General features: G+C 40.9%; 1 protein-coding gene across 1 annotated transcript in view; it reads right to left on the bottom strand.

The window, feature by feature from the left end:
• Window positions 1-866: 866 nt before the first annotated feature.
• LOC126281781 (acetylcholinesterase-like) overlaps window positions 867-17,352 on the bottom strand; it is a 96,129-nt gene continuing 79,643 nt past the window's right edge. Inside the window, exons 10-11 of the mRNA XM_049980987.1 lie at window positions 7,166-7,286; window positions 867-1,890 (exon numbers count right to left, since the gene is read on the bottom strand). Of these exons, the coding sequence (XP_049836944.1) occupies window positions 1,743-1,890; window positions 7,166-7,286 (269 nt within the window). The 3' untranslated portion in view covers window positions 867-1,742. The remainder of the gene's footprint in view (window positions 1,891-7,165; window positions 7,287-17,352) is intronic.

Genomic DNA, 17,352 nt, shown 5'->3' with positions numbered 1-17,352 from the left:
TGTACTACTATGGTGTCTGTTGGTTTCGTGTCTAATTCGGCTACGATAATGCTATCGCTACGCTGTTCATTATAGATCACATACATTCCTATTTTCTCATTCTTTATTTGGTCTGCTACTACGTTACCTCTATTTGATTTTGTGTCGATACCCTGTGCTGCTCTGACCAGAAATCCTGTTATTCAGCAACTGCAATTCACTAATTCTGACTATATCTAACTTCAATCCACCCCTTATTTTTTTTTAATTCTCGAGACTACTTGCCCAATCAGGGTATCTAATATTCCACTCTGACCGTAAAATGGCAGGTTTTGGTTTTTCTGATGACGACATCCTTCTGAGCCGTCTCGACCCGGAAATCCGAATGGTGGACTATTTTATCTGGGAAAAATTTTACCCAGGAACATACCATCAACATATAACCATACTGTCGAGTTGCACGCTGTAGGGAAGAAAAATAACGGCTGTAGTTGTCCCTTGTTATCAACTGTTCACAATACCCGCACAGCAAGACCAGGTTGACTAATATAAAAAGGCCAGACTGTAGACCCTGGAAGTATGGAAACCAAGAATGGAACCATTTTTATTATGAAAATACTTACAATAATGAACTTAATTAATACAGTAGCGTCAGTCTTCTGATAAATAAGCTACTCATAAAGAGTAACTATTAGATAACAATATCACCTGGTTAGGACAATATTTCTGCAGTCTTTCGTAGAACTTATGTACATATGGAGTAAGCATAATTTTTTTAATTTTGTAAGATTTCATACTTCAATTACAGTTTATTGTTTGTTTTTTAAACCGTCGTCGCAATTTAATCATATAGCACAATAAAAAACAGTATCCATACTATAATATCGCATTTGATGGAGAAGTTCTTTTATTCGGAAAAGTTTCAGATTTTAAAAATCCAGGTTTTGGAAGTATTTTATTATTGTCTTAATTTAAATAGAACGAAAGCCATGACATGCAATGAGAGTGGAAGGAAAAACAATACTACAACAAATATTTTTTATCCATTTTGTTTTCTGTGTGTTTTCTTTTGTAGATATATTTAATTGCTAATGTAATTCCTCAAATCAACAATAAGAGAGCAAATATATGCTTTGTTGAAAAATTAGTTATTGGCATCACAACAGAACAACAGAATTTAAAGCTACTCACATCTTCGTTTTAAGCAAAAAAGTTAGTGTTGTCACTAATGAGTCTCTTAAAGCTAATACAATGAAGGTATACATTGTAAGTCGTCTACTGAAAGATAAAAGTCAATTTTTCACAATAAGTAGACAATTAGAGGCTTCCATACTATTGGTACAGTTGATCTAGTACCGATAAGCATCAGTTGCTTAGTATATCCAGTCACAGATAAGCACATTTGTTGCTAAATGTGAGCTATTGGGGAGGATAAATGTCAGAATTGGTGTACTTGCATCTCCAAACATGTACAGAATATAAAAAGTTAAATATGATCCAAGATGGTGGAAATCGATATTCTCTGAAAGACATGCATACATTAGGAATTTCCATTTTCCTTTCTGTGTCACACGTGTTGACGTTGACGGCTATAGTGCGGAGAAATATTACTTAACACAACAGCATACTATTACGTAAGTGCGAGTAATAAATACATTTTAATACTGGCATCGTTATGGTTATCAGGTTCTATCCTTTTTAACACAGATGTTCAACAGTCACTTTTGAGGGCTGCGTGTCATTGTAGGAGATTTCTCTGTGCATTAGACAGGCATTATTTCATGCCAGAAATCCATTCGCTGCTGGTACACGTTCTGTTTCATTTCGAAGGTGTTAGTGATGTGCATGTAATTCTGGTCGTTGTTGTTGAACGCCGTCCATTCGATTGATTCACCCTCGGGGGACGGTGTGCTGGAACAAAAAGGAAAAGAGTACTGTACTACATCAGAGTCACAATGTTACAGGATTATACAACCTGAAGCGCACATTCCTCTTGCAACTCTCGCTTTCTTACTAGGACACAATGTCGCAATGATAAGACACTGGACGGTGCTTCAAAAACCCGTGTAGTCATTAACATTTAGGTTTACCGTGATTTCCTAAACCACTTAAGACACTCCCTTTCACTATAGCCCTCTCTATAGAGTAGCAAGATTTGGCATGGGTCCTGGGAGCGCGAGGGCTCGCCGGTACAAGACGTGTCAGGTGTATTGCCGGAAGAAGCATACGGCGCGCAGTGGGACGAAGATCAAGCAATTTTAGATAATGGTATCTTAAATTAAAGACAACAATTGCAGTTTGAGTTGTAATAAACAAGTAAATGTTCTGTTCAGCAATATGAGATATGTTGATAAACATATTCAGCATTTAAGGCAGTAGATAATTACAATGAACATAATTACTAATAGGTTACAATGTAAAGGAAACAGCTGAAAGTAAAAATATGATATAAAATAAATGTAAGAACGAATTAAATGAGTAAGCTAATCACTGATCTCTTCATCCACAGTTAGCTGACTCCAAGACAACATAGCGAAACCAAAACGCATTAAAACCGTGAAAAATTAGTACGTACTAGTATTTTATTATTTCCTCTTCGATTTCTTTGCCGTTCCTTGTACAAAATCCTCAGTTTTTGGAACGACTGAATGAGCACAGTCTCAAAACATATTTCAAGTTATTCTGTGATATGGAACACCTCAGACACAGTATCCATAGTTTCATGAGGGAAAAGAACTGGTCTGAGTCATTCCTCGTTCGAACAAACTAGTCATGCTTGCTGCAGAGGTATGAAATTTCGGGATAAATGTTTATAGAGGTCACTTTGAATCTTTCTGGTCTGATATCTGTCTTTTAATTCCATATGACTGGATTTCAACGATCTACATTTGTAGTCCGTGGTTTTGCAGACTCGTCGTCAACAGTGTACTTCGTGGCAAAAATTCCTGATATGTGTCGTCAGAACCTTGTCCCAAATTCGTTACGCAACTGTCTTAGAAGGCTTAAATGCTCTCCAAACTTTATACCAGTGGCAACGTTGCACGCTGCAGACAATATTGGAAAGTATGTGAGATTTCTAGCCTCCATTCGCCTTTCCCAGAGAAAGAGAGTATTTCATCTCTTCGTGTCGAGGTCATCGCAAATTTTATGGTATATTAAACATTTTGCATAACTACCACCACCGGAAGTAAGATGCAGATCCTCCCTTGGGCTACTGGAAACAGTTGGCGTTGAAGGTCTGCTATTAGAGAAATACGCTTCGTCTACCTTTTGGCAGAGCACTAACTTTTGTTCATAAGAGTGTCTGTGCTTACGTCTGAGCCGTGTATTTCTAATTCGCGGGACGTTCCCGCCCAGCCAAGTGTGGTTGCACTATTCTGGCGCTTGACTTTAGCCAAAGGGCACGATCAGCGGAGTTTGTACTGCAGCTAGCAACGCGCTGAAGTGAGCTGGGGCGGTGGGAGGCGATGGACGTCATGCAGCTGCCCCACTGGAAAGGAGGAACGTCTCCCAGAAGGCAACGCCGTGATAGCCGTGGCGTGGTTGGCAATCCTGCGGCTTCCCAACGATCAACATGGGGCTTGGCCGAGTTGGGGGCTGTTGTCGAGGTTGGTGGAAGTGGGATGAGCTAGGAGATGTGGACAATGGAGCGGGAGTAGAGGCTACATCTAAGAGAGCCTCCACCAGACGCTATTGGGGCCAGCAGCAGGTGAGTCGAGGAGTGGCGTCGTGCCCCCCCCCCCCCCCCCCCCAGAGTGAACTCTAAAAGAATCGTCTCTGAGCTGGTGTGCTGTAGTGCCTGTATATCTGAAACATTTATAGGTCAATGCAGGGTGCACCCGTGTGGTATGGACACAATGAGCTAGGAAGATACTAAGAGTTGTTACTCCGTGGCGAGAGGATGGCGGCTACAGGAGAGGTACAGACGAGGGCTCCGGTGATCGCTTTAGTGGCTGGCAGCCATTTTGGTCAGCTGGACAAATTACGTCTGATGGAAACTTAGTACAAGTTAACGGATGTTGGAAGTTGTATTTCGCATGACAGGACCATAAACACAGTATTGTGTGTTTAGTTTGATGCACTTTCTTGCGCGCAGAGAGTACGCGTTTATACCTCTCGTGTGGATCGCTCTGTGATCATTACGCTGCGAGCTTGATTAACACTACATGTAGGGGAACGGCAGTTAGTATGGGCGCCGGGTAATATGAATCGCTTCGTAGTTCTCGAGTTTACCGCATAACAGCGGACGCCTGCAGCGTTTGGAATAAAGTGCAGACATCACTCTAGAATTTTGTGGAACATGTGTGATGCAGTTATTGATTTTGTGTTACAAGCGAATTTTATTTACTTCCGAGCATCGTAGCTGGTAAACGGTGTTTACACTTTCCAAAGTAAGAAGTATTTTATCTCACTAGGATTAACAATAATTAAGTATTCTGTTGTATATTGTAAAGCGATAATGAAATTCTGCCTACTCAAGTCATTTTCTGTTTCCACCATGTTTTAATGTTCAACATTAGGTAGTATAGGCCATACCACAGTCGGCTGGTAATCAACATATAGCTACGTAATTTTTTATTTTGTTTTTCAGGCTGAAGAAGGAGCGTATTGGTGAGGTAGAGGGGTGTGGTGCCAGAATGTCCTGAAACAAGAGGAAGGCGAAATTGAAATGGTTTTTGTCCGTTGTTTTAATAATCGTAAAAGGAGAATCATCAGATATTTGTGACACCTCATATGGTTTTTTTCGAATCAACTTTTGTAGTAAACTACGAAGAAATCCATGTAGCACGTTCGAGAAAATTTGATTCCATATCAACGCCGCGCGCTAAGATTGAGTCTCAGAAGTTGGCTTACGATTTGCCAGAAAGTTTAAAACTGACTCTCAGATTTAACAGAAAAGAGAAACTTACACCTAAAACTTTTTGTCAAAACTTAATGAAGAAGCACTGGAAACTGTGTTGTAGAAAACTTCAGTTCACAAACATAATATATTGAGTCAGATTCAACCGATCACAAAGTTGAAATGTTTTCCAACGAACTGTTCTTTTACTATCTCGTATTTCTGATATATAAATAGATTTATTTATTCGTGAACCACAAAAAACCTTTTTTATTTTAGAACATATTTTGTTTTATGGCGCATGCTACACAACTCATATCTTAACATCTCGTACTGTAAGATTTAGAAAATGTTTTCTTGCTGTGTGTCTTTTTGCTTATAAATCTTCTTTTTCATCATTTACATCAAAACAAATATTCAATTAAAGGTCGTATACAGCTGGGTATTATTTCAAAACAACAACAAAAGTTAATAGGATTAGCTGGAATAAGTATCTGGTGTAGGGAGAAGAGGATTTTATTGTGAGTGGTTGTCATTATTTTCTCACAGAGTGACGATCGTTATTTTCTGCTTTACTATGTTTTAAGGACCAAGAGCCCGAGTATTATGAGATGTACATTGTTTTTTTATTGCCCCTGTTTAGCTGTAGTATTGTGAGATGTATTTCGTTTTGTTACTGACCCTGAATTTTGCTGGGAAGGTATTTAATATCATATTCGCTTGCTACTGTATTGGAAGAAATTTTAATTTATTTACAGTTGTTTGTAGCCGAATTTCTAAAGAACTGTAGCGGGCAAGATACTTGAGTATACTCTTGCTAATTTTAAATTTTTGTGAATTGTTGGAGAATTTATTTGTGTTTAGTAAATATGTTTTTTATAATAAGGCCACTCCTGCAAAACACTCATTCCCAACCCAACTCTACCCAGATGCTACGCTACACGTCCGACTGTTCCGTGCTCCTGGTCACCCCAGCTGAATTGCCCTAGCTTAAGGTAAATGCAACGCCGGATTAGCCGAGCGGTGTAAGGCGCTGCAGTCATGGACTGTGCGGCTGGTCCCGGCGGAGGTTCGACTCCTCCCTCGGACATGGGTGTGTGTGTTTGTCCTTAGGATAATTTAGGTTAAGTAGTGTGTAAGCGTAGGGACTGATGACCTTAGCAGTTAAGTCTCATAAGATTTCAAACACATTTGAACATTTTTTAAGGTAAATTATACAGAAATATTTGGCTCTATCAGATCAACAATAGAGACTAATTCTAAGAGTTTCCCTAGGAACGACTGAGTTGTTAGATATATTCCACACTTAAACAGCACGCTGATGAGCAGGGAAAATTTTTTATTTTACTTTGTTATTTTCTTAGTCAGTATAAATTACTTTTAATTTGCTTTAGTAGACCATTATGTAGGAGGTAAAACACTACATTAATTCTTATTAGGAAGGTAGCAGCATTAAAATACAGAGGGCGAAATGTAATCTTCGATTTATATAGAAACCAGAATCCAGTTATAAGAGCCGATGGACATAAAAGAGAAGCAGTAGTTGAGAGAGGAGTGAGACACGATTGTACCCTCCCCCACAGTTATTCAAACTTTCAAAGACCCTAAAAGATTTGTAACATCAATTGAAGAGAATGGAAAGTGTGATGAAATGGGGTTACAAGAGGAGCATCCACCAAGGGAAACAAAAGTAATGGAACTCACTCTATTGAAATCAGACGATGCCGAGGGAATTAGATTAGGAATTGAGGCACTAAAACTAGTCGATGAGTGTTGATATTTTGACAGAAAAATGGCTTCAGTAGAAAGATTATAAAATACAGACTGACAAGACCCAGAAAACTTTCCTAAAAAGAGAAATTTGTTAACAATTGTCTTTTCCGAAGTCATTTACCTGGAGTATAGTTTTGTATGGAAGTGAAATGTGGACCATACGCTGTTCAAAGAAGAACAGAATAGTAGCTTTTGAAATGTGGTGCTACGGAAGAAAGCTGAAGATCAAATAAGTACATCGGATTATTATTAAAGATATACTGAATCAACTTCGAGAGAGAAAAATATGACGGAACTTCACTAAAGCGGCTGTTGACGGGATACAATGTCTGTTTGGTAATGAAAGGAAGTATGAAAGGTTAGAATAATAAAAGGAAACCAAGGTGTGGCTAGGTAATCACAGGAAAACAAATGTAAGATGCAGTAGCTACGCAGAGATGAAGGAGTTTGTATAGGGTTTACTGACCTGGAGAGCTCTATCAAGCCAGTCTTTTGCTGAAGACTACATTAACAACAACGAAAAAAATCAGTTATGTTGTAAGAAACGAGGTTCTTGGCTCATGCTATGCTTACCCGTATTTTACGAAGTTGGCCCACAATCTAACCATGTTTGTCCTTAGCTGGATGAATTCTTCGTCAGGGTTCGTGACTAGTCCTGAAAAGAGCACCGACCGTTGTGATCCATGAGGAGTTCCTGTGAGAAAAGAAGAAACTTAGCAAGCACATTCTCATACACGCATTAAGCGTGTTGGAGAATATCAAATAGACACTAGTCCAGAGTGTTCCGACGATCGGTATGCGTAATACTACAATAATTAAGTAGTACAATACTTAAGTCGTTACCTCATAGATATTAACTATCACCTTTACATATGAATAAAAAAAATCAAACCAATTAATACGCTAAAGTGAAAAGAATATCTAATTACGCCACAGGATGCAATACGCTCAGTAGCTAAACAGCTGTCTTTTGGAAATGAAACTCCAAAGTAGTATGACCTATAAAACAATGGATTATGACACTGTTCAAAATGTTTGCAGCATAGTGATTAAGATAGGGCCTCCACAAACCTATATTGCCACTGATGAGAACTTTATTTTGGAAGACACTATGGTCTTCACCAATAGTTAACTTCAGCTTTCACTCAGTTTTGCACTGTGCGGCATTCCAGACAAATAGCGTAGCATACGTTTATGTTTCCAATTTTACGTGTTCTTACATAAAATTCTAGTGTAACTCATCTCTGACAAAGAAAGTGTGTGTTACACAATATCTTGTAGTAAAATTGTACTCAATCTTCATTGCATTCTATCGTTGTATTTGGTCTATGAAACGACGAGCTTTCAGTAAATATCAGTGACCATTAAACTTACTCAAGGAGGGGAAAACTACATTTAACACTTATCACAGACTACTAATCAAAATCAAACTATAACTAATATCAGCATATTTATTGGAACTGTATCATGTATTCTGGTCTTTGTTTAATATCGTGTCTATGGTCAATGTTTTGTTTTCTTTCTTCCCGTACTGGTCCATTTAGGGGGGCTTTGCACGTGTTCAGCTAACTACATTCGTAACGGTGACCTTTTGTATCATATTATTTTAGGAAAGAAAGAAGATAATTAGAGACTGGCGACGCACAGACAATGAAGTAATTGGATGGAATGTTAACTGAGATGGACAAAGCTCTGGTAGGACATTGGGGGTTGTCTTGTAGAGGAGTTATTCCAGCATTTATCTGGAGTGACTGATGAGAGCGCGAAAAATCTAAACCGGAATGGCCGAACGGCAGTTTGCACTACGACTGGTATTTCAAATGTCATACAGCCACATAAAATCAGTATGTAATGTAAGGTATATATTTTTCGATAGTAAAATTATAAATGTAAGTGCCATAACCTAATAATCAAAACATTATATCTTATCACACTTTTTTTTTACATTTTGATTGACGGAAAATACGTGAAACTTGAAACTTCAACGAAATATGTTTGGGTGTTAATGAAGAATATCTCGTATTTTCTCTAGGCACAAACGTATTTCCATGACTACACTGTATATCAGGAAGCAAAAACAGACAAAATATGATCTTCAACCGCAAGATGAATATAGAATTCAGACTTAACTTCGTCATTGTGCCAACTACATTTATTTATTTGTTCAGACCAAATTACTGCATACTTTCTTTAACTTATTAATCCTGTTATCATTTTAATCGGTTTATCTGATTCTTGCCCGACGAAACCTATTTTAGACAGCTGGTGCTGTTATTAGGGCATACATGTAACAGTATACGACTCACCTCCAAGACATTAATGAAGTTCTACAATCAGTTCGAGAACACTGACGATACACATCTTGATATATTTCTTAGTTTAGAGACACATTTCGGCACGTATGACGCTTGCCGCTTGGGTTCTGAAGACCATCCTTGGCTCCTTTCCCCAGAAGGCTGATTTGGTGAAGTCAATTAGCATCGCAGGCGTGGTGCTCGCTAAGCCGTCTGTTTGTAGTATCGTGCAGATGGCCGATGGTTTGGAGCAGAGTGGAAGGTCTAAATAAGAGCTCATACGACTCTGCGACTCTATGGGATGCGAATTTCTCGAACTCCGCTATTGGTTGGAGGAAGCTGATACTAGTATATCGGAGTACGTGTGGCGTGCACACGCTTTTTTATGTGAGAGAAACCCCCCACCCTTTTCGGATGAAAGCCGAATTGCCTTTCAAAATTGAAGTTACATCAGCCATAATACTCTCAGAGGACGGTCGTCCTCATAGATCGGGTGCAGAAAAGTTTAATATGATATTTGTAAACTGCAGGAGCAACAAGGAAAAGTATCGATTATTGAAGGTCATAAGGCCCAGATAGTATTAGGAACAGAAAGTTGATTGATACTGGAAGTTATAGCGGTGAAACCTTAAGTTCAGATTGGAATATTTGTCGTAAGGATAGGTTAATCGCCAATGCTTTTGGCGTATTTTGCGCAGTAAAGAACTGGAAAATAGCTAGCGAGGTTACCAAGAATCCCGAAATTAACTTAACCTAGGTGAAGACAAGAGTCAGAGGCTGGTCAAATATGGTAATCAGATGCTTTCATAGACCACTTGTGTCAGGAGCTATAGTAGTATAGCTCTTCAGAGAGAACTCATAGAATATGGTTAATGATTTTCCTGATCATGCTGTTGTAATGGGGGTGACGTCAGCCTGCCAGCTATAGTTTGGAAGATTCATGCCATCAAAATTGGTGCCATAGACAGATATTCGTGTGACATTATTCTGGATGTCTTCTCTGAAACTCGCTTTGAACAGATAGAAAACCAATTTGTGAAAATAACATCTTCGACCTCCTAGGAACCAACAGGCCTGAACGTATGAGTGTAAGTACAGGAAAGTATCAGTGAGCATCAGGTTTGAGAGAGGCTACGACTACGGGTTTTACACAATGTTAAGAAAGGTAGGAAGATTTCTTTGCTTAGCAAGAGTGACAGAAGCAAATTGCAAAGTATTTGAGTAGTCAGAATCAAATATTCAGTGATAAGGATGAAGATGTGGAGAGCAAATGGAAAAAATTCAAAAGTATCGTTCAATATGTCTTAAACAAGTATATTCCGAGCAAGGTCTTAAGGGATCGGAATGACCCACCGTGGTGTAATAGCCCTGCTAGGAAACTGCTGCGTAAACGAAAAGAACTTCGTCTCAGATTGAAGAAAAGTCAAAACATAGCCGACAAACAAAAGCTGAATGATGCTAGAATGAGTGTAAGAAGAGCAATCAGAGAAAATCTCAATGACCGTGACATTAAAATTTTGTTTACTGATCTGAATAAGATCTCTAGGAGGTTCTGGTCTTATGCAAAAACAGTAAGGGCTTGGAAATCATCTAATCATTCACTCAGAGACTGTACTGGCACTGAAACAGAACACAACAGAGAGAAGCCCGAAATACTCCCGAAGTTGTTCTACCGCGGAAGATAGTAATGCAGTCCTTTCTTTCAATCTTAGGTACGGACGTCAAAATGGTAGATTTTGAGATAACCGATCGCAGAACAGAAAAGCAGCTACAGTCGCTTATTGGTGGAAAGGAGCAGATGAGATATCTATGAGACTCTACAAAGATTATAAGAAAGAAGTTGCTTCCTTTATAGCAGCAGATTATCGCAGATCGCTTGAGCAACGAAGGGTACCAGCGACTGGGAAAAAGCGTTCGTCATTGCCGTAGAACAGATGCACACAATTATAGACCTATATCGTAGACCTCCATCGGTTGTAGCATTACGAAACATCTTTTATCCATAAGTATTTTGACGTTCATGAAGAACGAAAATCTCCTCCATGGATTCTGAGAACAGAGATCTTGCGAAACTCCTCCATGAGATCCATAGCACTGTAGACAACGGTGCTCAGGTTGGCACCGTGTCCCTTGGCTTCAGGAAGGCGTTTGACAGCGTCCCGCACTGCCGTTTAGTGAAGAAAAGTACTTAATTATCGAGTATTTGACCAGATTTGCGACTGGATTCGAAACTTCCTTGCAGACAGAACTCAACACATCGCTCGTAAGGGAACAAAATCGGCAGATGTAAAGGTAATTTCCGCAGCATCCCTAGCAAGTGTGACAGGACGGTTATTGTTTACAGTGTATACAAATGATCTAGTAGAAAGCGTCGGATACTCTTTAAGACTGTTCGCAGATGAACGATTGCCTGTAACAAAGTAGCAACGCCAGAAGACATGAAAGTGATGGTTCATGATAAGCGGGAAATCCGAATTCAAGGCCTTAAGGGCACGAATTTTCGTGTGTCACTAATGAGTAGTTTATCTATACCTAATAAAGATGATGCCAAGAAATCCGCAGTCAGCGAATATATTTCGAACCACACAAAGAAGTCTTGCCTATGATGTTTCCGAGCGCATGATCGGCAACAATATTTGTGTCTAGAAGCAAAGTGTTCTTGATGCGGCAAGCAACGCCGTATTCAAAGTACGTGTCTTAAAAACCCCGGGCCAGGTAATTTTCAAGGTCGAATTCAAACTTTGTGTCCTCCAAAGTGAATGATGTTATTGCCACGCCTATGCACAGTGACCCTCAGCGGCTCAACCTGTTTGTCAATGCACACGATCTCAAGGTTAAATGTTTATTTGACACGTGAATAGTGAAACTATTGTCACAGTACATAACATTCTTCTTTAATAAAAAAGGGGTTACATTACCGGCTTCAACGAACTACGTCATCATTTTCAAATTTAAAACATCAGTTGGAGCATACACAGGGTGATCCATTGATCGTGACCAGGCCAAATATCTCACGAAATAAACGTCAAACGAAAAAACTACGAAGAACGGAACTTGTCTAACTTGAAGGGGGAAACCAGATTGCGCTAGGGTTGGCCCTCTAGATGGCACTGTTATAGGTCAAATGGATATCAACTGCATTTTTAAAATAGTAACCCCCATTTTTTATTACATATTCGTGTAGTACGTAAATGAATATGAATGTTTTATTTGGACCACATTTTTTTTACTTTGTGATAGATGGCGCTGTAATTGTCACAAACAAATGGCTTTGAGCACTATGGGATTTAACTTCTAAGGTCATCAGTTCCCAGGAAGGTAGAACTACTTAAACCTAACTAACCTAAGGACATCACACACATCCATGACCGAGGCAGGATTCGAACCTGCGACCGCAGCGGTCGCGCGGTTCCAGACTGGAGCGCCTAGAACCGCTCGGCCTCTCACAAACATATGGCTCACAATTTTAGACGAACAGTTGGTAGCTGGTAGGTTTTTTAAATTAAAATACAGAACGTAGGTGGGTTTGAACATTTTATTTCGGTCCTTCCAATGTGGTACATGTACCTTCGTGAACTCGTCATTTCTGAGAACGCATGCTGTTACAGCGTGATTACCTGTAAATACCACATTAATGCCATAAATGCTCAAAATGATGTGCGTCAACCTCATGCATTTGGCAATACGTGTAACGACATTACTCTCAACAGCGTAGTTCGCCTTCCGTAATGTTCGTACATGCATTGACAATGCGCTGACGCATGTTGTCAGGCGTTGTCCGTGGATCACGATAACAGATATCCTTCAACTTTCCCCACAGAAAGAAATCCGGGAACGTCAGATCCGGTGAACGTGCGGGCCATGGTATCGTGCTTCGATGACCAATCCACCTGTCAAGAAATATGCTATTCAATACCGCTTCAACCGCACGCGAGCTATGTGCCGATCATCCATCATGTTGGAAGTACATCACCAGTCTGTCAGGCAGTGAAACATCTTGTAGTAACATCGGTAGAACATTACGTAGGAAATCAGCATACATTGTACCACTCAGATTGCCATCGATAAAATGGGGGACAATTATCCTTCCTCCCATAATGCCGCACCATACATTAACCCGCTGATGTTCCACTTGTCGCAGCCATCGTGGATTTTCCGTTGCGCAATGTGTGTATTATGCCGGTTTACGTTATCGCTGTTGGTGAAGGACGCTTTGTCGCTAAATATAACGCGTGCAAAATATCTGTCATCGTCCCGTAATTTCTCTTGTGCCCAGTGGCAGAACTGTACACGAGGTTAAAAGTTGTCGACATACAGTTCTTGGTGCATGGAAATATGATACGGGTGCAATCGATGTTATGTACCATTCTCAACACCAACGGTTTTGAGATTCCCGATTCTCGCGCAATTTGTCTGCTAGTGATGTGCGGATTAGCCGCGACAGCAGCTAAAATACCTACTTGGGCATCATCATTTGTTGCGGGTCGTGGTTGACATTTCACATGTGGCTGAACACTTCTTGTTTCTTTAAAAACGTAATTATCCGGCGAACAGTCCGGACACTTGGATGATGTCGTCCAGGATACCGAGCAGCATACATAGCACACGCCCGTTGGGCATTTTGATCACAATAGCCATACATCAACACGATATCGACCTTTTCGCAATTGGTAAACGGTCCATTTTAACACGGGTAATGTATCACGAAGCAAATACCGTCCGCACTGGCGGAATAATACGTTATACCACGTACTTATACGTTTGTGACTATTACAGTGCCATCTATCACAAAGCGAAATAGGTACTCCAACTAAAACATTCATATTTCCTTACGTACTACACGAATATATAATAAAAATGGGGGTTCCTATTTCAAAAAAAAACGCAGTTGATATCCGTTTGATCTATGACAGCGCCATCTAGAGGGCCAACCATAGCGCTATCTGGTATCCCCCTTAAGCTAGACAAGTTTCGTTCTTTGTAGTTTTTTCGTTTGACGCTTTTTTCATGAGATATTTGGCACAGTCACGATCAATGGACGACCGTGTATAATGTATAGATAACATGTTTTACATTTGAAAATGACGACGTCGTTCGTTGAGACCGGTAATGTAACGCCTTTTTTTAAAGAAAAATTTTATCTACAGAGACTATGGTTTCACTATTGTAGTGCCAAATAAAGACTAATATAATAGTCACACTTCTTTACGACAAGTATGTTTCAATATAGAATCGATCTCAAGGTGTCAAACGAAAGGCCATTATGTTATTTGTTCATGTGCGTGTGACTAATCGCGATGTGAAATTACAGTTAGGTACTAGTGCAACTGTTACAGTGTTTAACCACGCATCGTATCAATGAGTACGTAATCCTCGGCTACAACAACTCCTCGCCACAATGTCACCTCTTGATGATGAGGGTATCCCTGTACTGAGAGTGTGTAGTCTACCTTTCACTCTTCGCAATACTACAAAAACAGGACGGTCAAGTGTGACATGTTCTCCACTTTCGGTATGGGAAAATGCGATTTATTTGGTTTGTCTATACAAGGCAATGCCCTACAAGTGAATGCGGCTGTGCCTCATGCCACCATTGGTACATTGTGCCCTAAGCACAGCCAGTTGTTTGACGGAGGTTTGGCTAGGAATCAGACTCTGAGGCTCATATCACTCTCAAAGACAACGCACTGCCCACGGCCTGTCCCTTATGCTTTTTAGAACCAGGTTTCTAAAAAGTTACAGCGATGGCGAGATTGCGATGTGATAAAACCTGTGTCAGCTAGCCGGTGGGCGCCCTCTAGGTCTTTATTACGAAGCCGTCGGATGGATTAAGGCTACGTGCAGATTTTAAGACTACTGTGAGTCCACAAACTGTCAGTAATTCGTTCCCGTTGCCCCGCCCAGACGAGCTCATGAATAAAGTGGAACACAGTCACATTTTTTCCAAAAATTCTGCCGACTGTTGTGGCCGAGCGGTTCTAGGCGCTTCAGTCCGGAACAGCGCTGTTGCTACGGTCGCAGATTCAAATCCCGCGTCGTGCATGGATGTGTGTGATGTCCTTAGGTTAGTTACGTTTAAGTAATTCTAAGTCTAGGGGACTGATGACCTCAGATGTTATGTTCCATAGTGCTCAGAACCATTTGAACCATTTTTGAACCAAAAATTGTCTTGCAAGACGGATACTTGCAAGCGCCATTGGACGATACATCCACGAAGCTTATTATTAATATATATATAAGGGTCTATTCCAGTTTCAAAGATTGCATTTCGGCAGGGCCTGGGTGCACACGATCTCTCAGAGGCTTTTAGAGCATCTTACGTCGGAAGATGCTTATTGTGCTTATTACTTAGATGATACAGTAACTTCTGGACAGACACCAGCTGAACACATGCAGAATTTAGATTCGTAGTTCAATGTGTTATCAGAAATAGGTGTAAAGTGCAATATGCCAAATTGTTCTTTTTTCAATACTGAAATGGAGTACAATTGGACGCTTTGTTAATGCACAACCCATTCATCCTTTACAGTCTCACTTGAGTTCTATGAGGGGTTTGCCTGCACCCAAGAATGTCAAAGAACTGTAGGCAATGATAGACAAATTATGGTATTTAATTCTTTTTATTCCTCATACACCAGAGATCACTGCTCTTTGAATCGCTTGCATCGAAAACGGGATTCTTTTGCATGATCTAAAGACTGTCAGGGCACTTTTCAGCCACTGAAGGATGTCCTATTGAGAGATGGTTGTCTTATCCACCTCGACACTAATAAACCAGTCGATCTTGCTGTGGGTGTCTCATCTTATGATACCGACGCTGTGTTGTCACACTGAATAGGATCCACAGACAGGCCAATTATTTCTCGTCCGAAACTCTGTGTAAGGCACAATGCGATTACAGTCAGTCAAAGGAGGCGACCGTCCCCGTCAACTATGGGGGATGTGGGTGAGGGATTACCAAATTTCACCAATATTTCTCTTGGAGACGTTACTGTTTTATCAAGCAAGTCCCTGTTTAATCAATCAAAGCCGGTGGCTCCTCAGAAAGCCCAGAAGCTGGAGTGATGGGCCTTTCTGCTTTCGTATTACCATTATGGACTAATGTATCGGCCCACTGCTAAGCATTCAGATGCTGATCTTCTACTGCAGCTGCCAGTGCTTCCATTGCGATGTCTGACTCCTCTGAATGCTCCTGCATTTAAGTGGATTCCCGGGATCGGAACGTCTTGGAGGACTTTCCTTTTGATCTTTCCTCCGGTAGCTAGGGAAATTTCATCTGAGAGGGCCCTGAGGGTCATTTTGGAATGCATTTCATGGAGGGCGTGGCCTGACAGTATTACAGAGATCAGTCATACCATGGTACGCGACTTCTATTTGCTTCGTCTTGGAATTTCAGTGCAGAAGTGAATGCCACTTATCCGTACGGGAAATGAGGATGCCCATGTTACAGTCGCACAGTTCCTACAGTTGGTAGTGTTGAAATTTACATCGAGATCATTGGGGCATTTTCCGTACTAAACAGTTGTACGAGGCCAGGTATGAACTATTATATCGAACAGATGACTTCACAGTGTACAGCTTATTCAAAGCATCAGGCCGCGACCCTCAGGACTAAGGCAGAGATTGCATCTCGACTTTGTTGATCCATTCCGGAACTCCAGATGGTTGTTAGCCGTAGATGTTTTTAGCAAATTACCACTTGTGCCAATGAACTCCAGCACATCAGCAAGCACATTGTCGGCACTTACTTCAATATTCTGCATTGAAGGGTTGCCTGAAGCGATAGATTCAGATTGCGCGCCATAATTTACCTTTCAACAGTTACGACGGTTTTGTAGTGACAATGGTATTCCACATATTCTTACGCACGCTTCCACTCACAGTCAAATAATGAGGCAGAACGATTTGTTCGGATCTTCATATCACTGATGGACAGGTTACGCTCTACAGACTCAAGGAACCAAACCCTTAAGGAAATCTTTTCTGTGTATCGCTCTTAGCCAAGAGATGGCAAATGGCTGGTATAGCATCTCCATGGGCACCGTCATCGAACATTGTTGCACCATGTGTCTGCCCCAGCAGGTTCACAGTCTGCTGCACACTTGCAAGTTTCAGCTTCAGCAAGCTGTTTACTTTCGAGTGTTCCGCAAGTGTCGCAGTTTGCTGCGTAGTAACTGAAGTGTTTTCCCAGTTCCTCCACACCGACTTGTGTTCGCGGTCCCAATTCGTCGGCAGTGTCTGCAGCAGCCGCCTTCACCGTCTCAGTTGCCTTCACCTGCAGCGTGGTCATTTCCCCTGTCGGAGACCCTTCGGACATCGACGTGGAAGTGCCTTCAGTGTCGCAGCTGGTCGGGCAGCCCGCGCTGCAGCCAGTGGCGAAGTTGAGTCCATTCACTTGGCCGGGCGCTTGGGAGTTTCCCGTCGCTTTCCCGTCGCCATATCCGACTCTGTTTCAGCGCCAATGCG

This window comes from Schistocerca gregaria, chromosome 7 (assembly GCF_023897955.1).
Source record: "Schistocerca gregaria isolate iqSchGreg1 chromosome 7, iqSchGreg1.2, whole genome shotgun sequence".
Lineage (NCBI taxonomy): Eukaryota > Metazoa > Arthropoda > Insecta > Orthoptera > Acrididae > Schistocerca > Schistocerca gregaria.
This window is presented reverse-complemented; position numbering and strand designations above follow the sequence as displayed.